This window comes from Phacochoerus africanus, chromosome 2, assembly GCF_016906955.1.
Source record: "Phacochoerus africanus isolate WHEZ1 chromosome 2, ROS_Pafr_v1, whole genome shotgun sequence".
NCBI lineage: Eukaryota > Metazoa > Chordata > Mammalia > Artiodactyla > Suidae > Phacochoerus > Phacochoerus africanus.
This window is the reverse complement of record NC_062545.1, coordinates 164,588,772-164,616,167: the sequence shown is the minus strand read 5'-3', so window position 1 is coordinate 164,616,167 and position 27,396 is coordinate 164,588,772. Positions and strand designations below refer to the sequence as shown.

Here is a 27,396-nt window from a genome sequence, read left to right as displayed (position 1 = left end):
TCATTCCCCTAAACATCTCAGGACCCTCCTCTCCCTGTGGTGTAGACACCCCTCTTAAGTGTTGCCCCAGGCCAGCATGCAGGCTCCCTGGGAGCATGATGGAAATGCAGGGTCACAGGCCCACACCTCAGACCAACCAAATCAGAGCCTGCATTTTCACAAGGAAATGGTGAGGGAGGTCATTGCCACTTTCAAATTTGAAAAAACTCCTCAGAGGAGGCCTAAGAATCCTCCCAGAAATGGTCAGGCAGTAGCTGAATCACCTTAAAGAACCACCAGTTATCCGAAAAGGCTCCAACCTGTAGGGTCCTATGTGACATTCTGTATGAAGCAGAACTACAGGGACAGTAGAACATCTGGTGGCTACCAGGACTTGGGTCTCTGGGGAAGGAGGGATGAATTGGTGGAGCCCAGAAGATTTTCAGGGCAGTGAAACGATTCTATGCAATACTGTAATGGGGGCTACACGGCACTGTAAGTGTGTCAAAACCCTGAGAATGAGAGCACAGAGTGAACTGTGAACTATGGCCTTTAATGAATTATGATGCATCGATATTGGCTCAACTATAACAAATGCACCACACTAGTTAAGAGACTAATACTTGAAGGAAATAATGGAATGGGGGGAAGGGGCCATGTGGGAACTCCCTGTACTTTCCAGGCATTTTTCTGTACAAGTAAAACTGCTCCAAAAAATAGTCTTATTGATTAGACAGTAACAGCTACATACTGCTGGGGCCCAGCTGGAGACATTTCTCACACAGTTTGGGCTGAACTGTCTTTACAACGTTTCCTCTTGCCCAGTGTGACCTGCTGTGGCCATTCTGCTCCGGAGCTGGGCAGGACCCAGACTGGTAGGCAGAAGACCCCAGCGGAATAGGTGAGAGGGGCTGGACCCCGGGAGCTTTTGTGCCCCAGACAGGATCTGTACCCACCTTCCAGAGTTATCCCGCATGGGGCAGCCCTGGGTTTAGGGAGCTTGAATTTAGAGAGCAAAGGAGAAAGTGGATCAAACCCAAGTAGTACCTATAAGGTCAGGGAACAACCCAGATGCAAGTATTTTGTGCTTCGGTAGACGTATTAGGAAATTAAATTACTAATCCAGGGGAAATGTGAAATAGGGCACCAATTCCAAAGAACTAGTGTTTATGCTAATATATGCACCTTACGCTTTTTGTCTAAAGATGAATTTAATTAAACAGAACATTATCCTTGGATTGTGAAACACGATGGGAAATGGCCTGACGCTTCGGGAGCCCCCTCCAGCCACAACAGCAAAATCGAGTCTAGTGCAACAGCTTGACCCAATGAAGGTATTCACATTTTCTGTTGCTAGAGCAGCTAGAAGTGTCTAGAAATCCCAAGGTTAGGCATGGGGATGGGGAGGATCTGGGCTGTGGACAGACCCTGCTCAGGACCAAGTCCTGGACAAGACAACCATGTGCAAAGACACAGACACGTGATGTGAGGTCAGTACACCAATGCTAAAGGTGGAGACAAAATGGACTTCTTGGAGACAGACAGTTCAGTCTCTCCCTCGGTCTGGTCACAAATCCTGCTCCAAAAATCATCTCAGTGAGGACAGCAGGTGACGGCTCTGGAGGCACTTGGAGCATAGGCAGCTGGGAAAGGGGGTGATCACACGAGCCTCTGCAGCCTACGTGTTCCCTTCTGGGTGTTTTCAGATTTCGCCCCACAAGGCTGTGTGCTGCCAGATGGTGACTGTCCATTAACAGGACATGTTAGGTTCTCTTTTCCACTGGGGCCCCAGACGCCAGCTTCTTCACGGTTGTGGAGTTTGGCTGAATTTTGCCTTTCCCAATGCTTGGCTTCTTCGGTTTCTGGTTGTTGTTTTGAAGCGACTTCAGCCCCAGCATCTTACAATACTTGTTACACTGGTGTAGCGCTTTGAACTGATCAATGAAAGTCATGGAACAGTTGCCTTTAAATCCTTTGTACCTGTGAGTTTGGGTGGAGGGAAGAGTAATTAAAAAAAAAAAAAAACAACAAACCCAGGACCCTTCACCAGTATTTTTAAAAATATGTCAGAGGGGAAGCAAACTGATGGTGTATGGAAAATAAATTTATTCCTACTTTAGGCAACAATGGCCACATGGTTGATACAACCATTGACAGAAAAAAAAAAAAACAACCAAAAAATGTGGAATGAAGTAAAGGCAAAGACCAGTGTGCATGTGCAGGAAAGACTAAAGACTATAATCAGACATGAGTTCCAGGTGCCAAAAGTTCTAATACGTCAGCATTTTTTTTTTTTTTGTATTTTTAGGGCCGCACCTGCAATATATGGAGGTTCCCAGGCTAGGGGTCCAATCCGAGCTACAGCCACCAGCCTACACCACAGCTCACGGCAACGCCGGATCCTTAACCCACTGAGCGAGGCCAGGGATTGAACCCTCAACCTCATGGTTCCTAGTCAGATTCGTTTCCACTGCGCCATGATGGGAGCTCCTATGTCAGCATTTTATAACCCTTTTCCTTTCAGTCATAGTGACAAGTGCTGGACCATTGTGACAATAATGAGAAGATCTCCTGGTGATCTGAAAGACACCCCATCCCACCCGGAAGTCTAGAACTAATGTTGGGACTGGAAGAAATTGAGTTTTGACCCTTCCACTCGTCAATGAAGGAATGTAGGCTGAGTTCTGGGGTCAGCCTGAACTGACAAAGCAAGCGGGTGTAAAAGACGAGCCTTGGACACAGCCTGAGTCTTCCTCCCCAGGAGGGTGCTCTCGGGAGACACTGCACCTTCTCCCCAGGAGCAGAGAGTCTGGGCTTTTGTCTCTGGTGGGCTCCTGGAGGGACCCTGCCGACCCACTGCCCGGAGTGGTCTCAGGGGCTGTTCTTTGGGTTGGGCCATTTCACATTCAAATCATCAATGACCATGTTCTCACACTTCAATCATGGGAGGTGGGAGTCCTCCTTGAGTAGACACGTCCCCAGGCCCTCAAGTCTCCCCAGGATCCAGCAAGAAATCTGGTTGAAGGGTTGCTGAGAGGGTGAAATGAGACAATCCATCCATAGCACCGAGGTCAGTGCATGACAAGTAGTGGACGGCATTCAATTAACATCTGCTGGGCTACATCCTGTCAGTGTTATAATGGGTACAGTGATAGGAGTGTCCCGTGGAAGGGATGCTAAAGCTGAGATGGAAGGAGATGGGCTTTGCCCGGTAAAGAGGGCAGACAAGGGTGTGCCCGGCCTACAAGACCACTCAAGTGATTTGCAGGGCTCAGTGCAGAATGAAAACGTAGGTTCCCTGGGCAGCAATTAGCAAGACTTTCAAGAGGACAACAGCGAAAGATGCCTTAAACAAGGTCCAGGGCCCGTCTGAGTGTGGGGCCCTGTGTGACTACGCAGGCTGCCCGACTAGGAAGCTGGTCCTGCAGGTGTGAGCGAGGGCTGGCTGTATTTGATTCATAGGGCCAAACACAAATTGGCAAAGAGTCTGCCATGCTGGTATCACAATGAACCTATAACTAATGTGATGCAAGAAACCTGGCCTCCTTCTTTTGCTGGCCGGAACTGGAAAGGCCAACAAACCCAAAATGAACGAGCTGGGAGTGTGTTTTTTCCTAGGAAAGCCAAACTGGGTTTTAAGCTGTTAAGAATGTGAAGGGTTCCTTTCATCTCTGAAGCCAAAACCTCAGGGAGCAGATCCATCCTGACACATTTGTCACTAATCCCACCTGCCCCCTCTTCCTCCCTGCAGGAGGATGCCTCTTCCCCTCAACCCCCTCCCCCAGCAGCTCACAGTCCTTTTTCTGGTGAAAAATGACTGTTTTTAAAAGCCAAGCTCCCTGATTGAAGAAAAAGCCCAAGATGGGCGTGGAATCTAGCAGGGTAGAAAACATTCCGCTGTCAACCACATTCTCCTTCCATCTCTTTCTTCTCCTGCAGGAGAACCATGAGAACAGCCCAAATAACCTGCCTGCCTCTCCTTGGTGCCTGAGCATCGCCGGCAGGAGGCGAGGCTACTGCATCCTGTGACTGTCAGTGGTGATGGAAAGCCTGATCCCATCCCGCCGTGGGGGGAGCCCCACATCTCACACGGAGTCCTGAGATTCTCAGGCAAATGATGATGATCAAAGGCAGGGGCAGCCTCCCTGTTTAAGCACGTTGGGAACAAGTCACTGTCCTGTCTCAGGCTGCCTTGAGGCTTGTAAACATTCAGACAACACTTAGTCTCTGCAGAGAAAAATCACGGATTCACACTGTGACCTCCCAGACAATTGACTAGTCACTTCTTGAGCCAAATGTGTGATGCTGTGTAACACATGAGCCCTTTTAGAATGATTCCCACCCTCGAGGTGGAAAGGGCTGAGTGTGGGCGAAGGAGGATGACTTCTGGGCTCCCCGATGGGTCAGTCCTCTTGAGTAGCCTCCAGGGGCCCAGATCTCTTCCCAGGAATCTAGCACCTTTCGAGTCTTTATGGAAAGCCAGAGTAAAGCGGAAGAGACTCAGGGCCAATTTTACTACAGATGGCCAAGCGTGGGGGCAGGGCAAGGCCCTAGAAGTGAAGGCAGCTTTGCTCAGCCTAGGAGCCCCTTTCTCAGCCTCTAGCTTCCTTCAAGCCCCAGCACAAGTGCATTTTCATGGAGCCTCCCTGACCCCCTGACACCATGAGAAGAAATCTCTCCAACTTCCTCCCTGTATCTTTATGGCAACGACACCCACTTCTCAGAATTCAGGGTGTGCCTACCCAGCTTCTGTGGCCAGACTGTGGCCTCTCCCAGGACACTAATTTAGGCCCAGAATACCCGCCCAGAGGTGGCCTTTCAATAAAGGTCAAGGGAACAGATGAAGGATGCTGGTTCCATCCTCAGCTAAACCTCATCTTGTCCCAGGGCATCTCCAGATCACACTGCTCAGTCTCTCCTTTCTCTCCATCTAATGTTGGACTCTCAACTGGGCCTCCCAGGCAACATGGGACGACCCTCCCCCATGCCATCTCAGGTGCAGACAAACTTTATCATTATCTTCAGAATTGAAATTTTTCCTCGTTTCTCAATTTGGTCTCTGACTCAGCCAGGGATGCTGGGCTTCTGTTTGACCACTTCTCTCAATTCAGCCACTGCCGCTGCCTAGGAATAGGGCAACATCCTCTGTGTTCCTAGATGAGCTAACCCAGCCTTGTTCAAAGGACACGAGTTCAATTACACCAAGCGTTCGTACACCCAAGCAAAGCGAACATGTGCCTCTCCTGCTTGAGGCCCACCTGAATGCCACACGTGCCATCTGCCACCCTTGGGATTGGAGGGGACAACAAATCTAAAGCCTCATGGCATCTCTCCAGCACGGTCCCCTTGGCTGCCACGGGCCATTGTTGTTCTTGTTGGATGGATGTCCTAGGCTGAACAGTGCCCTCCCCCAAAGTCATGTCCTTCTCAGAACCTCAGAAGTGGCCTTATTTGGAAAGCGTGTCACCGCAGCTGTCATTAAGATGAGGTTGTACGGGAGCAGAGCAGGCTCTGGTGTCTGCATTCCTGGTGTCTGTTTAAGAGGAGAAGATACACACAGGGAGAACAGCACATGACAAAGGGGGAAGAGGTGGGAGGCACACATCTTCAAGTCAAGGACTGGCAGCAACCTCTGGAAGGTGACAGAGAGGAGGGGACACAATCTCCTGCAAAGCCCCCAGAAGAAACCAAGCCTGCCAACACCCCGATTTTGGACTTTCTGCCTTCAGAACCAGGAAACAATACATTTCTATTGTGGTAAGCCACCCAGTTTGGGGGCAATTTGTTATGGAAGCCAGAGGAATCTAACACAATGGGAAAAAATAACCCTGCATGGAAACCTTTATCACACATTTCCATTTTCAGAAGGCTTGGTTCTACTGAATTTTATGAACAGAATCTTTTTATCCTTTTCTTCAAATTAGTATCATTTTCTAGCCCATCACTTTATTTTATCCTATCCATTCTCAGGCATGGAATAGTAAGTTGATTCTCCTGAACACAATCGGATGAAGTCTTTTCTCAACTATCTTGCCCCTTGGGTGGGAGTGGTGCATACACATTATGTGGGGGCCTTGCTAAAGTGCTGGTTTGGACTCAGCAGGTATGGGATGGGGTCCAAGATTCTGCATTTTTAATAAGGTCTGAGCTGATTCTGAGGCTACTGGTCCAGGGGTCTCCCCTGGAATAAAAAGTGAGGAGATAGAGTAAAGCGTGGCTGATCTCACATCATCCCTCTTTGACTACAGAAACCTCTTTATGTTGGAACACAGATCTCTTTTGCTTCTGACATTTGTGTAACACAACCTCATAAAATCACACTGTCGCAATCTGCTTTAGGAGGAGCTAGGAAGCTATTTCTACATCCTGCCTTCACGCCACACAGAGTCAGCTTTTTACCATTTAGTATTATGCTGGCTGTGGCTTTGTCATAAATGGCTTTTATTATGCTGAGATATGTTCCCTCTATACCCACTTTGGCAAGAGTGTTTTTTTTTTTAATCTTGCATCGATGTTGAATGTTATCAAATGTTTTTTCTGCATCTATGGAGATGATCGTGGGGCTTTTATCTTTTCTTTTGTTGATATGGTGCCTCACACTGATCTGCATACATTGAGCCATCCTGTGACCTTGGAATGCATCTGACTTGATCATGGTATATGATCCCTTCTATAAGTTGCTGGATTCCATTGGCTAATATTTTCTCGAGGATTACAGATTTATTCAATACTCAGTATGTGTTGTGTTGGAAACCATACTAGGCTGACTTCTTGTTCAAAAACAACTCCTCTTTCATGTTAATAATGAATGGCAAAGCCTTCCAGACTCACAAAAACCACCAGTCTACAGCATAGCCGGCTTCTCCCTCACTGATCATGGCTTCCCTGTGCAACTTACTGCCTCCGAACACATCTGGAGAGAGGAGAGGGCAGAGGAAAGCTGCAGAAACTTCAAACTGTGTCTTCATGGAAGAAATCACAGTTCTTATCTAGCTCAATAAAGGACTCATTTAATGAAAACTGGGTTGGGCACCATATACAATAGCCAAAACATGGAAGCAACCTATATGTCTATTGATAGAGGAAGGAATAAAGATGTGGTACACATATACAGTGGAATATCACTCAGCTATAGAAAAGAATGGCATAACAGTATTTTCAGCAACATGGATGGATCTAGATATTGCCAGACTAAATGAAGTTAGACAGTGAGAGAAAAACATCATGTGATACCACTTAGATGGGAAATCTAAAAAAAGATACAAATGAACTTATTTGCAGAACAGAAACAGACTCACAGACTTATGGTCACCAAAGGCAGGGAGGGAGAGGGGGACTGGGGATGTGGGATGGAAATGTTCTAAAATTAGGTTGTGATGATGGCTGTACAACTATAAATAACAAAATTCATTAATTATTAAAAAGAAAGCTGAGCAAGAAAGACCTGTGCAGAATCCCCACACACTGGAAAGCCTTTTAGAAGCAAGCCAGAAGCTACATAAAACAGAGGTTTTAGTTGGAGAGCCTTTCTGAAGAAAAGTGTAATTTATAAGGAATGACTCTAAGGACATGGAATGGAGGATGAGGATGGAGGATGAGGAACTGAGATAAACTCCTAGTTTGGGGTGTGTGTGTATATATATAAAATAAAGCTAGGTCTAGGTGTATAAACAGGTGGAATAGATTGTCAGCTCTGTGTAAAAGGAGGGGTCCATTCTGGAACCATCTAGTAATTCCACCAACAACCTCCGTTTCTTCTTGTCCATTCATTTCTTCAGTCACTGGGCACCAGCTCTATGGCACACATTGTAGAGGGATTAAAAGGGACTAATAAGGTATGTGGCTCTTCTCCAGAAAGCTGGTATCTTGCAGGGGAAAGAGACCTGTGAACATAACTACATGATGCTACAGTAAAAGGCTATGGTAAACCCAGGGTTGCGATCTTCCCCACTGCCTGGCAGGTTGTAAGGATGTTCCCTGGAGGAATAATGGCTCTGGCAGGGGAACAGCACCGACAGATGTTCCAAGCAAGAGCAGGTGTCCTGAGGAGGGACGTGGCCAGAGGACATTTGTGCAAGGCTTCCCAAGCCCTGCTACGTCACTTTTCCTGTGGGCAGTCAGTGTTCCCCAAAATATGTTCCAAGGAACAAGAGTCACACAAGATGCTTTGGAAAAATAATTCTGTGGCCTAAGTACCATGGAAAATGCTGTATCATCTCTCCCCCTGGGCCCTTGGGCATTCAAAATATACATGGGCTCTTTAAAAACCCGATGAATCTCACACTAAAGAAACTGCCTATGCTTATTCAAGTTGGGGTTGGCCCCAAATGAGTCTTGTTTTCACCTGATCACCTGGAAAAAGCTGCTGGAAAAGTCACAGGGCTCTCTGGAGTAGAGACGACATAATGTAACCAAACCTGGTTTCTAGAGCAGGTGTATTCTGAGACTTGTCTCCAAACTGACCACCTTCCCTTTGGACAGGTGACCTCAGCCCCTCAGCCCCAGAGACACCACGGGAACCCAGCCCAGCCCTCCCGCTTATCACCACAGCATCTGATGGTCACCCTTGCTTCTGGCTTGTCCCTCCCAAGGCCACCCCGAGTGTAAATCGGGTTACGGTCATGCAAGTGCTCCAAAGGCTCCATCTTCCGGAGAACAAAGCGGGCTCCTTCCCTCCGCTGCCCACTCCGCCCTTATCGCCGCCTCCACGGCCCCTCCCCTCCGGCCTCCGTTAAGCAGCAGCCGCGCTGCCTCCATGGAAACAAGCCCTGGCACTTTCTTCCCCGACATCCACCCAGGCTGGAAAAAACCAGACCACTCAAAGGAGAAAGAAGGGCAAAGGCAGGCCCACAAGCCTGGCTCCCTGGTCCTGCGGACAAGGAGGTTGAGCACCCCTCGGGCTGGGGGTTTCAAGGGTCCCTGATCCAGGGGCTCTCTGATGTGAGCGCTGGGACAGGAGAGGGGCCCACTGTCTATGGGTCCATTCTTGAGGCCATGAAGCCCTTTTCCCATGGCTCTACAGGAAGCAGGCTCCATCTCCTTAACATCTGAAAGGGAAGTTGGGATCCGAGGCCCATGGAGCAGCAGGAACAGGCCAGCCCCAAAACAGGCAGGCAGATTCATCCGCTGCCCCAGAGCTCCGACTCCCAAGGCCCCACCTTCCGTTCACCTGCAGGTGGGGAGGGGGCCCCTCAGGTAAGACAAAAGCGCAGCATCCCCACTGAGGTTCCCCGTCAGAGGAGCACTCGGCTCGAGGCCAGGGTGGAGAGAGGCTCCATTTTCAGTGTGTTCAGGATGGGACAGTGCTGGCTGGGGACCTTTCTCCTGGGACAAGCCCCAAAATCCTCGGGGAGGGGCTTGTCCCCTGGAAGGTACCCCACAATCAGCCCCTCATTCTGTGCCTCTATAGGCTCCTTCCCTTCGGCCTTCAACCAGACATTTCTTTAGGACAAGCCCCCCAAGCCTTTCTCTAGCAGCACATCTCTCTTCAACCCCTGTAAGCCGAAGCCCCACCGCTGCATGGCGCTTCGCCTTCCTGAAGGATCTGTAACTTCTTTCCAGACACTTCTGGTCCTCACGAGCCCCATCCTCTCAGGCTCCCTTGACCCTGACCCTTGACCACCCCCATCCTCACTGTTCACCGCCCCCCCCCCCACTGTCTACCAGGCTATCCTGCAGGGAGCGAGCTTGAGTCCAATCTTTCCAGATCTTTCTGTTCAGACTCTGAATCTGGAAGACAAGTGACTAGGGGCCTGGCTGAGTCCTTCTGGTCCCGAGGGTAGACTGGGCAGGGATAACCAGTGAGTAGTGCTGGGGAGCAGGAGGAACCCCATGACTTCAACTCCGGTCGCTGCAACAGGAGCCTGCCATGCTATGCCCACTCTGTGGAGGGTAGGGCGGGGGCGGGGCGGTCCTGGCCGACTCTTGGACCCAGCAGACTCTGCACACACACACACACACACACATACACACAGAGCATTGCTAGTGGTGTTAGTCTCACCGAGACTGTGAAAATGGTGAATGTCCCCATCATGGGCCTCCAGACCTCCCTGACGGAGAAGGCTGGCCAACGAAATCAGCCCCTGGCCAACTAACTCTGCTACATAATGGCTTTGATCATTAAAATGGGGTGCAGTCTGCCTCCTAGGGTAGGTGACAGTGATGGCAGAATGGGAAGCACATGTTTCAGGGCTAAGTGCCTTTTCTTAGGTCCCTTAGGCCTGTGCGACTGGGCCTCAGTGAGAACATCTGGGATCTACAGCAACAGCAGCTTGCTGTGCAAAGTGCTTAAAGGGTGTCAGGAAATTCTGTTCCAAATCCCTTTGTTTCCTCCCCTCCGGGCAGATTCACACATTGCATTAAATCATCTGACCACAGTCACCACACACACAGAGAGCATATGAATGCTCCCCCAGCCCCAAGCCCATTTTAAGGGTGTGTTTCTTGAATAGTAGATCCCATTTCCTTCCACCCACAAGTTTGTTTCCGTCCTTTCTCTCCAGACACGGTGGTGTCTGGGAATTGTGTCCGGGTTAAGCATCCCAGGTGGTTGTCGCCCCCTCTGTCTGCTTAGAGCACACAGGGCTCCACGGTGAGCTGCTCCTGACGTGGAGGGCACAGCCTTTTTTCCAGAACTTGGCTGATGGAATGTGGGCATCTGCTCATTTTTCCTGTTTCATGGCTTGTAGGACATCACACTGGTGCCAGGAGTGCTGCTTTCTTGAAGCAGTTGTCCTCACCATGCCTCTGCCTTGATATTTGGGCTCTTATCACTCATGTTTGCCCTCAGTGGAGAGCAAACCATTCGTGATTCTGGGCAGGTCTCCTGAATTGGGTTTTCAAATCAGGGACGCCTGACATGGGCTATGCCTCCTACAGCTCACTGTTTTCTCCCAGAGGTAGCGCTGTGATGCTGTCTGGTGGCCACAGGGAGGGGTGCCCTTGATGGCTACTCATATCGATCCTATTTTGGCCCAGTGCTTACGAACCAGGAAAAAATCTGCTCAAGGTACTTCTGTTTTTCTTCAATCCACTAACATGAAATGGGTTTTTTAGGACAGACTCTAGCTGACAAAAGCATTGGTTCTGGTGCCCTCTGGTGGCTGAATTGCAGTATCACCATCTCCCCAGAAACAGCTGCCGATGGGGGTTAGGTGTGTTTCTGTAGGACCCACAAGAGGTGTGCAGCCCTGCTCCCCAGCCAGGTGTTGGTTTATACTGATTTGGTTTTATTAGGTTCAATTACAAATTCTCCAGTTATGAAATCAGACATTTTCCCTTCTCTCCTTCAGAGAACTCTAAACGGCCAATTTCAAATCAGAAATATGTTTGACAGTCTAGTTAATATCTCAGGGTCTGCCAAGAAAAAGGATTGTTTTCACAACAATCCAATTTGCCACACTTTGTAACAAAGTTTTGGTACTCAACATTGCTGAGAGTGTGGGAGTTGGGGGTACAGGCGATGCATTTCTGGACATATTTCTATTGCCCGGTCCCAGGAGAAATAGGACATGCTTCTGTTTTAAGGATCATACTACAAGGTAAAGTGGCATTAAAATGAATACATCATGAGTTCCCTATTTTCTTTTGTAAGATGATAAATGATTATTTACCCTTAAAATCCTATCACACTTTCTGACTTCACTGAGCGAGAGAATAAGCCAGGTCTCCCTTACTGGAGAGTCTTGCAGCCAAATATATGGTTTGGGTTGAGACAGAGAGAATTGTTTTCTTTAAATGACCCAATAACTCTTCTTTCTGCAAAAGATCCTGACCACTGCTGGCCAAAAAAAAAGGGGGGGGCGAATCCTAAATTTGGGAGTTTTTCTCTTTGATTTAAATGTATTATTATTATTAAAATAATTGCCTCCTCACTGTTTTCTCCCGTCTATGCCTGGGGTTCTTTCTAATGGGGTTAAAAACACTGCCTATACAGAGCACTGCTTCTTAGGACAGGGTGCCCGTTCCCCAGGCTTCAGGAGAAGGCGCAGCTCTCCCTTTCCGACGGGGATGGTGGAAGCCCGCACAGGCGCTGGGAGAGAGTAAAGAGGATGATGGCTGAGCAGTCAGTCTCCTCTCCTGCTCTCAGCAAGACCTCTGGCACCTCTGCCAGGCTCCAGTTTTTCCTTCCCTTACTCCCCATTGCTTCCCACCTGGATGTCTCCGCCCGTCTGTAAGCTGCCCTTGCCCTTGAACCCTTTCCAAGCTTCTCCCATTGCCTGGGCTCCACTCTGCAGCTTTGGTTTTCCCTGCAGAGTTTCTTTAATGGAACCTCGTCTCCTATCTCTCAGGATGCCTCACTCCTCACGGTGCCCGCCTGCAAGCAGGTCACGCCTTTCCTTGCACCTTCTGCTCCTCACCTGGGAGGAAAGAAGGCCAGATGGATGGGCTTCCCAGGGGCCTCCAAAGGGATCTTCCAGCTGCATCCCCTGCCCCAGTCCTCTGATCAGAGAGGGCTCCCCTAACTATATCCAGTCTTTGGGATAGACCATGATGGAAGAGAAGAAAGGGAATGTATATGTATACATGTATGACTGGGTCCCTTTCTTCTACAGAAATTGGCACAGCACTGCAAGTCAACCATACTTAAAATACTTTTTAAAAGGCTCCTCTATCAGTTTTTTTTTTTAAACTGATTCTAAGAAACGTTTCTTTAGAGAAAAAAAAAATGTGGCTTAAAAGGAAACGTTTAAATAAAAGTTTTTGAAAACACACAATGGACACGATAATCTAAAACCCTAATATCTAACATCTCAGATGCTTCAGAATTCCCTTCTCTTTCATCCCGCCCCCACCTCGAGAGGGGAGGCAGTAAGTAACGCTTAATAGACAGCATTTTGCACGGGGCTCTAGCTCTCAGCTCTAATGGGTGCTGGGCAGCTATCCCAGGCCAGATAAGTCACATTAAAGCTGAGAACAAAACCAAAGGGATTGGATTTCTTTTTAAATTGGAAAGGGAAAAAAAATATATATATGGTCTGGGTTCCTGGAAGCTGTTAAGATGCTTTTAAAAGAAGTCTTAAATAATCACACTCTTAGTTGGTCTTAGTTTTTGAAACTTCTTGGGCAGGTTTCTGCTTTGTTTTGGTGGAGAGTTGTTTCAAATGATGGCATGGGATTGGCCTGCTCTGGTGTCCAGCTGAGGCATGGGGGGTGGGGGAAGGAAACTCATATTTATCAAGCACATACCAAGCTTCAGAAACCGGATATAAATGAATTGGGGGAAATCAAGACACCTTCCCCCAACACACACTGTCTCCATTCTGTAGATCAATGGCTTTGAGAATGTCAAGTCTCAGGTTCACAGAGCTGGTAAGACAAGAACCCAGCATTCAAACCAGATCTGGACAATGACTGAATTTATGATGTCCCACAAAGAACATGGAGCTTATAAAGGAGAGCTTTGACTTGGGACGATCTTCTGGTGTCCAGAAAAATCTTTCAAAAGAGGGGTACCATGTAATTTATTTTCAAATGGGGAAACTTGTCAGGACAGATGACTAACTGGATGGAGTAGTAGGATGGCACATGTGAAATGGTACTGTCCTAGGCAGACCAGGAAGTACTGTCACCCTTTTCATCATGACCAGATAAGCCCTATGATACTGAGAAGCAAGGCTACCACTCGGGGAATCAGGAGTGGCAGGACCGAGATTTGAACCCAGGTCTTTCTCTAAAACCCCTCTTAACCCCACTCCAGCACACCCTGCTCCGGACGTGCTCTCTTCAATAGCCCAAGGCCATGACCGACTTCCCTGACTCACAGGATATTTAAGGCTCTGCTTGGCAGTGGGGTTGGAGCACAGAGATAGGTCTAACACAAACTTTTATCATCCTGAGCAGATTGAAAAGGAAAAGATTCAAACTGCAGCTTAACTCGGAGATGCTAAGCTTTTGTGTAGTCGGTGAGACCTTTATGAATTACATTTCTTGATTTGATTACATTTCCTGATTTGGAGGGTCAAAGAAAGAGGGGTCGCCTTTCTCCAAGTCCCTCTACTTTTCTCCATTCTTCATTTGCTAATTGAAAGTCAGTACACTCGTGGATGCGCATGGTCTGAAGGAACCGGAAAGTTCAAGTACACAGGTTGTTCCCAGCCATTGAAGAGTAAGCTGCATTAATGAGGCCATTTCATTATCTGTATTTCTGACACCTTGACATCTGGGGTTTTGCTAGCCTGGAAAGACCCTCTCCCTGGGTCAGCCAATTCTTAGAGGTAGAAATGGCTGGCGTTTGAGAATGCCTTTCAGAGGCCAAGCAACCAACGGCAGCCACTCCCACTGCCTCCTCATGGGGGTCTTGCAGTCTGGGCCACCGTCTACCTGCCCTCATGAACCCAGGGCAAGTACCAGGCACCCCGACACCCCAGACAGTCCCTCTGCCCCGAGCCTGCTGGGGTTTCCTGACCAGTCCATTCCATGCTCGCTTATCCCATCCCACCCACTCCTTCCCTCGAAAACCTCAAAGGTCTTATCTACGTTTTCCCCTCCTGCCTGGGGAAGGGTGCCCCGACTCCTGGGAACTGTGAGTAACAGATGCTTTTCAATGGCCACCGTCAGCTGAGATTTCAGCTCCATTATACCCAAACCATTATAAAACCTCCTTTTAAAGACACAAGCCACTGGCCCGTCCATTTCTTCCTCCTTATAAACAGTCCTAGAAACAGCAGCAGTGGGCAAAGCCAGGTAGCTCCAACCCAAAACGTGATTTTCACCTCCGACCACAAGTAGCCTGCCTTCTTACTAATGGTGAGCAAAGCAGCGAGAAGGGGAAGTTTGTTAAAGAGACACCCAGGTGAAAGATTACCTCAGTGCCAACCAGGCACACCCCACAGGGAGCAAAGCAACGCCCTGGGTGCATTAGAAAACCACCACCATTGCCAACAACCAAAGTCACTAATCACAGCTCTTCCATAGCCATTTGCCCCTGCAACCATCACCATGGGAGTTTGGAAGCCGCCTAACGAATTTTTTGGTGAAAAAAATATGGGGAAAATACATTTAAAAATGCAAATTGAATTCACGGCACTCAAATGCAAATAGACACATATTTCAAAAGAAGCTTCTGATCGTGAAGATACAAAATGTAGAAAATGGAATATTCCTCGTTAAAAGAAATCCCAACAACGCTGGCATGTTCCCCCACCATGGCACTCCTGGTAGTCATTAATCTTGAAATGGGTTTACAGATTTCTTACTTGTTTCAAAGTTAGGAAACAAATGTGTTTCCTTGGGAGAACAAAGTCCATAAATATTTTAGGTATGTGAGAGAAGTGAACTGAATGTGGCCCAAGTACATTTGTAATCCACGGTTAGGATAAGAACTCTCCTTTGCCGGCCTCAGCCTAACAGCATCTGCCCAGGAGGTGTTGGGAAACCCAGAGTTGACCTGGTATGTACTTGACTTATTGTTTCTACTCACCCTTTAGCCAACGTTGCTATGCCAACGTCTGTTAACTTCATTCCTACACCTACAGGGAGAGAGAAAGATGGGATGTGTTAACACAGGGCTCCTCGGAAAAGATGGACCATCTAAGCGTGGGGAGGGGTCATGCCAGCCCAGCATCGCTTCCCTCCCTGCGCAAACACGCTTTCCTCCCCATTTCCATCAGCAAAAGCTGACAGCCTTTCAGATGTGCACAGGGGTGTTACAGGACCTTAATGGGGAAGGCAGGCTTCTGATGCAGTCGGTCAGGTGGGCGAGGAGCAGGGCCTTTGGCCCCACAACTTGTGCCCTTTATAGCTCCTGAAATGGTGTCCACAGTCCGCCTGGTCCACCCCCTCTGCTGGAGGAGGGAGGCCTGTCGCCCGTCCCACGAGATCTCTCCCCAGAAATGCTCTGATCTGGACTTAGGTCTGCTCCCTGCCCTTCATTAAAAGCAAAAACCCCTTGCACAAAGGGAGGTGGAGCGGGTGTGGGCTGGGCCGGCCAAGTTCAGTGAGAGAGTTCAAGGTGGCATTTGTTCAGTTCAATGCCAGACTCCAGACACACGATTTCCCCTTTCCATAAAGGCAGCTTTCCAATTCAAGACTGAAGATTTTCTGGGTTGGCTTTTGACCCAGGGAAACACTCCTGCATTGTTTGTACACTTTTAACCACTGGCCTGGAGCTGTTGGTATGGGCACACCCACAGTCTAACCCTTTGATGCTTATCCCAACTGCTCTCCATTAAGCCACTGGAAGTTGGTGGGGGCGGGGCCTACCAATCCCGACACAACAGAACAGCTACTGGAGCTTTCCACTCTGGTTCAGTAGAGCCACAGGCATCTTGGGCAGAAGCCAAGCACATGGAAGTCTTTTTGCTTCTGTCTTCCCAGCAGGAGAACTTGGGAGAAAGGCTCAGGAACCAGGGATTCAAAGAGTATGAAAGCTCTTCTGCTTTGCCAGGCGGGGAAGGGCAAGTTTGGTCTCACCTTCCCCTCCTGCCCAGGTCTGGAAGAAGGCAACCCTCTGTGATGCCCAGGGTGTCGGTGGCCTCTGGCCTTTGCAGAATCTCCTTGCCAGAGCAGATACCATTTCTGTTCCCGCCTCTCTAGGGTGATGGCTGTGGGCACCTGTTCCGTTTCCCTGGCTCGGCCTTAATCTCACCCACGCCATCTAGTGGCGGGACTTTCACACTGGGCCAGGGGTTCACAGCGCTCTGCTCCCTGGGTCTTGCCTCTTCTCTTGCCCGATTCTTGTCCCAATTGGGCGAGGCTCTGGTCACTGTATTCCCCATGGCCGGCAGGTGACCAGTTCACAGAGGGGCCTGGCTGCCCAGAAGCCAGCTTGAGCTCTGGATGAAGGAACTAGCATCCCTGGCAAAAGCCAAGCCTGAGGGTGAGGTCTTATGGCAATTTAGTTGCATGGGTCTCCAATTCCTATGAGCACTGTCTTTCCGAGGCTCGGGAAAGGATAGCTGAAGGGTTAATGCTCTGACTCAGCAATGTCCGCCTGGACATTTTTTGGAGTGTGGCCAAAAAAAAAAATTTGCAGACCATACTGCTGTTCAGGCTGGTTAGTCAGAAGCAAAGAACCCTGCTTGTCTGCTGTGCACCTGTGAGCCAAATTAGACTCGGCACTTGAGGGGAGCCAGCAAGCATTTTAAAAGCCTCTTTCACAGTTGGCGACTAATTCATCTCATTCTTTCAAAGCTGCTAACAACTAGAACATGTGCAGAAATGCTTCACATAGTTTTTATTATAGGACTGTACTTAAAAAAAAAAAACCACCAAATTGCAAAAGCCCTCTTTGGACATCTTGTTTCACGGAAAGTTGTATTTAAAATTTACAGCTCTAAGCTGCATAGAAGTTCAGTTTTAAAGAGTCATTTGGCAAAAGGTCCTTGATCTGGAGAACTGCTTTTACCCCAAGACTCACAATTACTGGTTGTCACTGATGGGGGAAAAGTAGAATATGGTTTTTCAAAAGGAAACCTCTCTTGGTTTAATAATTTACCAGCAATTCAACCGAGGTTATTAATGGTCTGTACAGGATAATTTAAATGCTAGTGTGCAGCTTGTTAAAGTGAGTTGGGGATAATAGTTGTCTACAGTTGTTTCTGGTAGAAGGCAGGAAAAAGGCAGCCTTACAAGTTTGTTCTCCAGAATTTGACTTCTTTGGTTATTTGGGCAGCAGCTTCCGAGGAACCCCAGTGGGCTCAGGCATATGCAGACCTTAGGGCCAAATCCCGGGCTCAGCTTTCACCCCACAATCCTGCAGGACTCACCACAATCCCATCAACAAGCAAAGGCAACCAGGGAGAGAGTCACTTTTTAAGAGTCTGAGAAAGTGATGCTTGAGCTTGGGTTTGTCTGGGATTTTCCAATCCTAATTCCAGTGTCTCGGTCAAATTACAAAATGTGAGAATTGTTTAGAAAATGGATGTGTTATCTTGGGCTCAATGATGATGACAGTAGAAAGATTTTCCCCAGCAGCCTCAGAGAGTAAATAAACACCGTTATGAAACACTGAGCCAGCACTTTAAACCACACCCGTCATTTACAGGGAGACAGCATAACTACGGCTGTTAACTAGTGCCCAGAAGCAAAGTCAGCTGTGCGTGAAGCTACAGGATGTAGCTTTTCAGTAGAACTTTATTTAATGCAAAATTAATTCTGAAGGAGAAAAGAGAGGGATGTCTAAACATTTGAACAGAATTGAAATAAAGTAACTGTTAAGATCATTTTTTGGGTCCTGCCTGTGGCCAAAAGTTCCTGGGCCATGGATTGAACCCGTGCTGCAGCAGTGACAACACTGAGTCCTTAACTGCTGGGCCACCACGGAACTCCAAGACCATGGTTTTTGTGTACGACAGCAAAGTCTCTTCAAAAAGCAGGTGTATGTGGCTGCCTTCAACTTGAAGATCAGCCTCCCCTGCAAGCCTGGAGCATTGCACTTACCAGCTGGCCTTAGAGGTGGCCCTCACATTAAGCATACTTGGAAATCTTGCCAATTTGTAAATTTGAGTTTTAGTGGAAAGAGCTTAGGGTTCAGTCAGAAATAGTGTGTTGGAATCTTGGACCCCTCTATTAGCTGAGTGATAGCAGGTGATTAAGACACTAGCTCCAAGACTGTTTTCTCTTCTGTGAAATGGGCATCATAACATCCCTTTTGCAAGATTATTGCAGAGATTAAACAAAAATGATGGGGAAAATGAGTGCACACAAAACACTGATGAAATCCAAGTAAGGTCTGTAATTTGCTAATTGCCTTAGAGCCACTGTCAACCTTCTGGTTTTGACAGTGTGCTGTAGGCAAGATGCTATCATCAGGCAAAGCCGTGTGAAAGGCACAAGGGGACCTCTCTGTACATTTTTGCAATTTTGCATGTTTATGGTTATTTCAAGAGAAAGCTTTTAAAAAGAGGGGATACTTACAAGTCAACCATGTGCCAAATGTTTTACTTTCCCGTTTAATCCTCAAGACAACCCCACGTGGAAAGTACTGAGGCACAGAGAGGTCACTGATTTGCCTAAGGCTAATAGCTGGGAAATGGAGGTGTGGGGAATAGGACCCATAGGCAGTCTTGCTCTTCACCACGCCTACACAGAGCTTGGGATCTTTGTACATGACAGTGTGACATTAGCGGGTACGAAATTACAGGTCAGGTTTTTCTTAAAGCATTACTTGGAAAAGGAATAGGAAAACCCCTGAGGCAGACGGTATCAGAGCCCTGCTATTTGCCTTCATCCTGACCACATCTGTGCTCATGGCTCTACCTCCAGGTGCCAGCACCAGCATCTCTTTGCCCGAAGAGCTTCCTCTGCTCACAGCAGAGGTGCCTGCTTTGCTCAGCGTGGCTTGCAGGTGGCAAGCGCAGGGGAGTTATCCCCACCAGGAGGAGCCTCCTGCTGGTAACTGAAGGGAGGTAGAGTACAAATACCCTTGGCTCCCTCACTCCTTGGGTGTGATCATTCTGAGAACTGCTCTGCCCAGCCTCCCAGAGTTTCCCCAGGAGGCATGCGCTGCAGTAATACACAGGGGTAACTGGGTGTGACATAAGGTACCTGATCAGCCTCCTTTCCCAGCCACACTAACTCACTCTACTAGCGTTTCCTGGGATCCCCACCCCACCCCCCAAATAGTTGCCCTTGAACACTTGCATAAATAAAGGGTTGTTTTTTGCCCAGCTTTGGAGAGGCAACCACGCAGCTCTGATAAGACTCTCTAAAGAGGCTAGAGACTGAGGTCCATTTCATGGGCAGTCGGTGAAGGGTCTCTAATAAAGTTTCTGAACACCAAGGCTCAGGTGAACTGTCCTGGCTGGCAGCGCTCTGTGCATGTTGGCCCACATCACTGGGGGGAGGAGTGAGCACTGTCCCCATGGCTCCACCAGGAGGGGTCGCCTGCAAGCCCCCCCAACACCCTGTCTGTCCTGGACCCCGCTCCCCACCCCTCGCCAAGCCATGTGCCTCCTCTCTTTGCTGATGTGAGCCTGTATCCTTTCACTATAATAAACCTGCGACCATAAACAGAATGGCTTTTCTGCATTTTGCGAGTCCTCCCAGGGAGTGAATGAACGGGAGGGTGGTCTTGGGGAAGCCCCAGACTGCAGCTTGTCTCAGGGCTGTCTCTAATGATGGCATCCCCACGTTACACAACAGATGTGTTCCCCAAAATGTGTGTATACATTGAAAACATGCTGTAAATTCACCAGGGGAGCTTGAAATCTAAAGTAACTGTGAGAGACCATTTCACATGTTAAAAATGAATGATTACATATTCATCTGTAGGCACACACCTGGATTTTCACGTATACTTCCGCATCTGTGCCTATGGAGGCTATAGCAATAAAGCCAATCTTGTAATGGGAAGATATTATTGTCATTTATCAAAATGTAGTTTATTACTCCCTTTGGTTGGTCGCTTCAGGCTTTTTTGTCACACCTGTTTCTGATTGAGACACTAGTGACACTTTCTGCTGGTGGAGGGGCTTGCAGGCTGCATCTAGCAGACCCTCTCTTTCCCCTCCCCCTGCACACCCCCAGAAACATACACGCTCACGGCATCCCCGGAGCCCAGGCCAAGCCACTGTCCTTACCCTGCATGTCTGTGACCAGGAGGCAGCCACTTGTTTTCTGGTAGACCCAGTGCTGGAAGGTGCAACATTTCTGACCAGCCTCCGATTCTCTTCTCAAGAAGTTTATCTCCTTCCCATCCCTGATGGAATACTTCACAAACTCTCCGATCAGCTCTTCCTCCACTGTGGCATAGGGGATATTGTTCTCGGGTCGATGGATGAGAAAAATAGGAATGATCCTGGAAGGGAAGAGAACATGGGTACGCATCACGTTCTCAGATGGGAAGACAGACTTTGCGGACATGCAATCCTGACCCTGAAAAGCAGGGAGCTACACCCCTGAATTCCACGAGATGTAGACTAAAAATCTCCCCAATGATGGAAATTCAATGGATAAAGGGCTGTATCTTTTATTTGTTTCTAAAGTTGGTCAGCAACTCCTCAGGATGGAGTTTAATTGCTCAGAGAAACAAATGTCCTCCTTATATCATCTCTCCATGACCCATTACTCATGTGACCATAATCTGTCCAACCAGCATATATCGACCCTTCCATTCATCCATCCCTTCATTCAGTCACCAAATATTCATTCAGTGGCCACTACGTGTCAGACACTCTCCCCAAGACTCTTCCAGGAAATAGCAGTAAAGAAAACAGAGGTCCTGCTCTCAAGGATCTTACATTTGCATGAAGGAGACAGACAAAATACATGTAAATGTATATTGTTCAGTGCTGTATGGAAAAATAAAGCAATGGAGAGGAGATAGGCAGCCGGGGTGGGAGAGCTGTTATTTAGTGAGGTCAGAGGAGGCCTTGATAATAAAGGACATTGAAACAGAGACCCGTCAGAAATAGGGGAGGGGGGAGCCATGAGGACATCTATACAAAGAGCCTTCCGAGTAGAAGGAAGAGCAGATGGAAAAGGCTCTGGGCAGGAGCGTGTGGGGTGTGTTCAAAGAGCGGCGAGGGGGCCAGCCAGCAGGGGGAGCATGGCAGGACGTGAGCAAAGATGGGAAGGAATGGGAAGCTGGACCTTGGGGGCGGGAGTAGGGGGTGTCTCAGCCACATGCGAAGCTCTGCCCTTTGTACCGAGTGGGAGGAGAGGCTATTGGAAGGTTTTAGACCAAGGAGTGACATGATCAAACTTCTGTGTGACAGGGATCATCCTGTCCCTCTGTGCAGAATAGGCTGTGTGAGGGCAGAGGCGAGGGGACAGAGGCCACACAGTGACAACAGCAGCTGGAAGCAGGGAAGCCATCAGCTCCTGCATGTTTTCTGCACCGATCCATCATCCCATCCCCAGATGATTGCTCCAGACCTGCTCCCTTCTCCTTAGATGGCCCACACCTCCTCCCACAGCCTCAGTCTCAGCTGCTGACCTCACTCCCTGTTTTACTGTGAAAACTGAAATGATAAAAACATCTAAAAGCTGCCACCCTCATGTATTCCTGTCTCCCAAGGTCAGTGCCACATCCCCTGATGCCTCACCTCTTGCCCTGGAGAAGCCCTCCTTGCTCCCAACTGAACCATCGCTTCCACTGGTACCCTGAATCCCAACACCTGTCAAGTGCTCAAGGATGTTGGTTCAGCCATGGCTCTGCCCTCTCTAATGTTTCTCCTGCAGACTCATCCCCAAAGGCAGAACAACAGGCTGGCATAACTCTACACAGAGCCTGTGGACCCCCATAGCCCATTCCCATTCCTGACATTATTTCCGTCAAAATCCAGATCACTTCTAGACACAGCTGTCTCCAAATGCTCCCCCCTGTCATCCTCTCTTGAACCAGCTCAAAGGGGCTTTCCTGCTAAAGCAGCCTCGGTCAAGAGTACAGCGAACACCATGTCTAATGGTCGCTTCTCAGCCCTCATCTTACTCTCGATGGCACTGGACACAGTCTCGCCTTTTTTTCAAACACTTTCCCATGGCTTTCAGAAGCTCACTTCTGCTTGGTTTTCTTCCTGCCTCACTGGCTACTGCTCTGACCCCTTTGCTGGTTCCTCATTTATCCCCAACCTTCACAGCCCAGCTCGCCCTGGGATAGCCCATTTCACTCCACAAGCCTTCCCTAGTGACCTCCTTGCTTTGAATGCAGTTTATATATATGTCAACAATTTCCACATTTGTTGCTCAAGCCCAGACCTCTTCCCTGAATTCCTGCTCACATCTCCAGCTGCCCACTTGCCATCTATCCTCAAGGTCTAAAAGGCATCTCAGTTGTTATGAAAGTATCTTCATAACAGATTTTGCCTATGGACCTACACAGCCTAGAATTGTTACTACACCTGGCCCTTTATAGAGAGGGTTTGCCAACCTCTGGTCTCACGTTTTATCTTCTGTGGGTTAATTATTTAATTCCTCCCTCTGCCTCAAGGCCATAAATATGTTCCTGTCTCCTCATCCTTAAAAACCACCATTATTACCCACCCTTCCTTTGGTGGGGCTTGGCCCTTAGATTTCATTCTGATTTTCCTTGCTCCTTAGTTTCTTGAAAGGGGAGACTTCATTTGCATCTATGGCCTCATTTCCAGTTTCCTCTTTGACACACTAGCCCTGATTTTATAGGATCTCCACCTGCTAAGGTCACCATTCTGATGGCCTTTAAACCTTCTACAGCATCTGACAGTGGTGACCTCTTTTCCCCTCCAGCTTCACCCTCTTGCCTGGACTCTAGAGACAGAGTCCCCTCCTGGCTGTTGCTCCACTGCAGTTGCTTCTTAGCGTTTGCTAGCACCTGCTCAGCCCTGTGACCTTTGAGCATATTCATGTTTCTCAAGCTTTCACCATTGGTCCTTCCCTCTTTGTTCTGTGCAGTCTATCCTGGTAAGCCCACCACTTGCACAGTTGCAGTGGCCTTCTGTGTGCAGATGCCCAGCAAACCAGCTGGTTCCCTTCTCTTCATTCAGCTCTGGGTTTAGCTGACCAAATGGCTGCAGCTTGAGGGACCACAGACACCACAAACCTCACACTGGGCTTATACAAAATTAATTATTCATTTCCCCCACGTGTGCGAGTCTTCTCCCTGCCTTTACTTTCTTCAAGTGGCAGCATCGTCTACTCAGTCTCCTAAGTTCATAGTCAACCTTCTCTCCCTTCTTACTCCCTGTATCAAGTCTGGTTGAATATGCCTACTTACTGAATGTCACCTAAGTTTATTCTTTCCTTTCAGACTCCCCAGGGTAATGGCTCAGTTCCACCCGTCTTGCCACTTTCTCGAGTTATAGCGGCAACTTTCAGACTGGTCTCACCACATCAAGGCTCTGGCCCTGGGCCTTGGACATCCACTGTTACCAGACAAATAGCTCTAGAAGCCACATCTGCACAAAGGACCTGCAGGGCAGTGCAGTTATTCTGTAGGATGCTATAATAGTGGATACATGTCATTGTATTTGTCCAACACCCTAGAATGTATAACCCTGATGTACACTGTGAACTTTGGGCGATAATGTTGTATCTATGTTGATTCAGTTGTAACAAGTGTTGCAATATGGTGAGGGAAGTGAATAATAGTGGAGGCTAGGCATGCCTGAGGCCTGAGGGGATGTGGGAATCCTCTGCCCCCTCCCGTCAGTTTTGCTGGGAACCTAAAATTACTGAGATTAAAAAGTCTGTTAAAACAACTACCCATCTGATCCTTTGCTCAAGACTGTGCAGGGACCAGCTGGGCTCCCCCGACCCCCATCTCTCACTGCCTCCTTCTGGGGGATAATGCTGACACCCCCACACTGTCCTTCCTCCTTCCTTGTCCAGCCACCTGCCATGTGGATGGGTCTCAGTGGGCCCTGCTCAGCCCTCTGCACCACGGAGCACCTGGAGGCTGGTGCGGGAGTTGGGGGGGCATCCATTCATCCCCACCCCACATAGTCACACCCATTCTGCCCCCTCCCCAGAGTTCTGCTTACGTTCACCCTCTCTAACACGGGTTCAGGTGGAAAGGTCTTGTCAGGCTGTGGGATCTTAGGCCCACTTCAGAAGTAAGGACACTCTTCGTTTGATCAATCTCGTCTTATTTTCTGAGCATGGATAGTGCAGATGACAACGAGTGGGGCTTCACAAAAGAAGTCAGAGGAAGAACAGGTGACTCATGAATTCAAATCCATGTCAGGAGAAGCCAAAGTGCAACAGCGCACTTCTGGTGAAGCCAACAGACAAGATGACTCAGTGAAGGGGCCCAAAAGACAAAGACCTGTGAAAAGTGACAGAACCTCCTGTCCAAAGATGCTGCAGTGTTGTGACAGTGGAAGACCTCAGAAAAAGTAGTAACTGACTGTTTGCTCTCTTAGCTCCTAACTGCTGCTTATCAACCCGATTCACAGAGCCGTGAATGGCTGGGTGCCAGCAGTTAAACCTGACGCCAGAAGCCAGAAGTTAGTTGGATATAAGAAACTCTGCCAACACAGTTCCCCCACCAAAGAGCACTACCAGCACAGGAAAGGTGGCCAGGATACCATGGGCATCAGAAAGCCAATTAAAGATGGACAAGGGGGAACTGCCTCTGGGAAGTTCTGATAAAAAGATGGGCCTGATTCTCCTGAAGGGGCTGCTCATACTGAGAAGGGGGCGGTAGCCCTGCTGCTCCCCTTGGGGGAGTCCAGAGGAGCGGATCAGCCTCTGACCCGGGTAGCTGTGTTGATCTGCTGGAGCAGAATTGCAGCCGTAGCCAGAAGACCGAGGCCAGGGAATCAGCCTGTGGGCCCAGGGTATACATGGTCCAGAGGCCAAGTCTCCCTGTGATACAGGGGCAGGGGTCATTTGCAGTTTCAGGGTGGCCAGGCATCGGCTCTTCAAGGATGAAGGAGGGTGTCTGCACTGTTTTGCCACCTGCCAGCGAACGTTCCCCCCCGACACCTGGAGGACAATGTGCTGTGCCCCAAATATGTTCACAGGCATAAGGTACTAGTGAAAAGCCTGCAAGGAGGTTACAATCAGGAGAGCGGGGCCAGCTATGACCATAATTAACGATAGAGAGGGAATTACAATCAACTTCGTGGTACCCTTTGACACATAAACGCCGGGCTGCCCCCCAATCTCCAGGCTTCTTACTGCTGCACAGACTGGCCAGTGACATGAACACAAGCCTGTGACCTGCTTGACAATAAGCAGAAATGGAAGTGGCTCTCCCCCCAGAGATGCCCAGCCCCAAGGGAGCAGAGAAGGGAGATGGGCAAGTTTATAAAAAAAATTAATCCCATTCCATAGGTGAATGTATCTGCAAGAACCTGAATGAAATGAATTTTGAGATGGGGCTCAGAGAAAAACAAACTTGGTTATGTGCTCCTTCACCAAGGATTCTGCCTGGCCACCACCAGGAATGAGACAAGTGTTTCTGGATGTCAAACAACAGACCACTGATAATATTCTTGCCCAAGGTTTCATAGGACTCTATTCCCAAGGCAGCAGTTGGGCTTGATAACACCTGTTGTCTCAGCATAAAGCAAGTGCTGATTAAGGCCCTGTGTCCCTCGCCTGCATAGACCCATGTCCTCGGACACATCTCAATGTTCATAATTTTAATGTTCTTTTCCTTAAACAGGCCCCCACGTTGTGCACGGGTCAAAGTGCACAGGCCTGGGTGTGCCCTGCCGGAGGGAGGGCGGGGGCAGGGTGGTTCCGCGCCTGGTGAGCAGATTATTGATGATTCTCTTCCTCTTCAAAGAGGAACTAAAGGGGACAGAGCAGGAAGGGGAGGGCTGGAGGAGCAAGGCTGGGCAATTCCTCATACAACCCAGTCCAGATGCAGTCTTAGTGAACCTAGCAGAAAAGGGTGGGTTTTTTTCTTTGCATCCTGGTCATTTTTCTTGAAGCTGCTGAGAAATGTTTGTTCCTAAATAACTACGCCAAGCATTTCAAAGAGCAACAAGTGTTAGGCTTTTTTCATGATGTGCCCAACATACTACCCCGGGGAGGGACTGTTTTCTTCCGCTCTCATTTTGGGAGTTCACAGAGGATGTCGAGGAAGAGTTGCTCCTTTCCCAGTTTACTGCTACCTAAGTGACTGCGCTGAGGTTTCCCACGTGTCCGGGCACAGCTCTTTCTCTTCCCAGTTCTATCCTCAGCCAAATAAACAGGTTGGTGAATACAAGCTCCTGACACCCCAACACGTGCTTGTGCCAATTGACATTTCGTCAATGAGTGGACAAAAGTCGCCAGTGTAGTTCATGTCTGTGGGACCCCAGGAAGGGGGGACGGTGTTCCTACATTTCTCATCTCCCAATTCTCCTCTCCCCCAGGAGAGCACCGTGTTCATTATCACAGGGCTTATCGTTTTGTGATCTTCTCCTGTTCTTATGTTTATGGTTTTAGACAGTGTAATACCGGTGAGAGCAGAGACAGTTCCCATTTAACATGGAGTATATGGTTATGGAATTCATCCCTCCATCCACATACACAGACAGGTCTGCTCAGAAAATATCTATCCACTCTTTTCCTGCAAGCCTCTGGTGACTTAGAGAAAAGCAAAAGAACAGCCATGTTGTGCCCTCCTGGAACGTAGACCAGTTGAAATGTGTCCTACTGACCCATCTCACCCTTTCATCCCTCCGCCCCCTGCCTCCCCGAGTCCCCCGAGTCAGAGATGTGAACACAAGAGGGAAAGGCACTTACTCTGGCACTTCTCCAAAGCCTTCCAGAGGCTGTGCTTCTGCGGCGTAGATCTTGGCATAGTATCTGGCAGTGTTTTGAACATAGCATTCCTAGATCACCCAAATACACGGAAAAGCCCAGGGATTAGAAGAAAATCAGAGATTGCTGCCTGGAAAGGCTCACCAGATTTCCCAACTTAGATGAAGCCAGTGGAGCCCCAGACCCACCCTTTGGCTGGAGACATGGAAGCAACAATGAAGGCAGCCTAGAGCTGGCCACATGCAGAGGAGCTCTGAAACTTGAAGGTTCACTTGAAGGTCAAGGGGTCTCTGGGGC

General features: G+C 48.7%; 1 protein-coding gene across 1 annotated transcript in view; it reads right to left on the bottom strand.

Moving 5' to 3' along the window:
* Positions 1–513: 513 nt before the first annotated feature.
* Positions 514–27,396, bottom strand: part of ALPK2 (alpha kinase 2) — a 131,468-nt gene continuing 104,585 nt past the window's right edge. Inside the window, exons 10-13 of the mRNA XM_047767045.1 lie at positions 27,082–27,170; positions 20,502–20,719; positions 15,401–15,449; positions 514–1,959 (exon numbers count right to left, since the gene is read on the bottom strand). Coding sequence (XP_047623001.1) covers positions 1,743–1,959; positions 15,401–15,449; positions 20,502–20,719; positions 27,082–27,170 — 573 coding nt within the window. The 3' untranslated portion in view covers positions 514–1,742. The remainder of the gene's footprint in view (positions 1,960–15,400; positions 15,450–20,501; positions 20,720–27,081; positions 27,171–27,396) is intronic.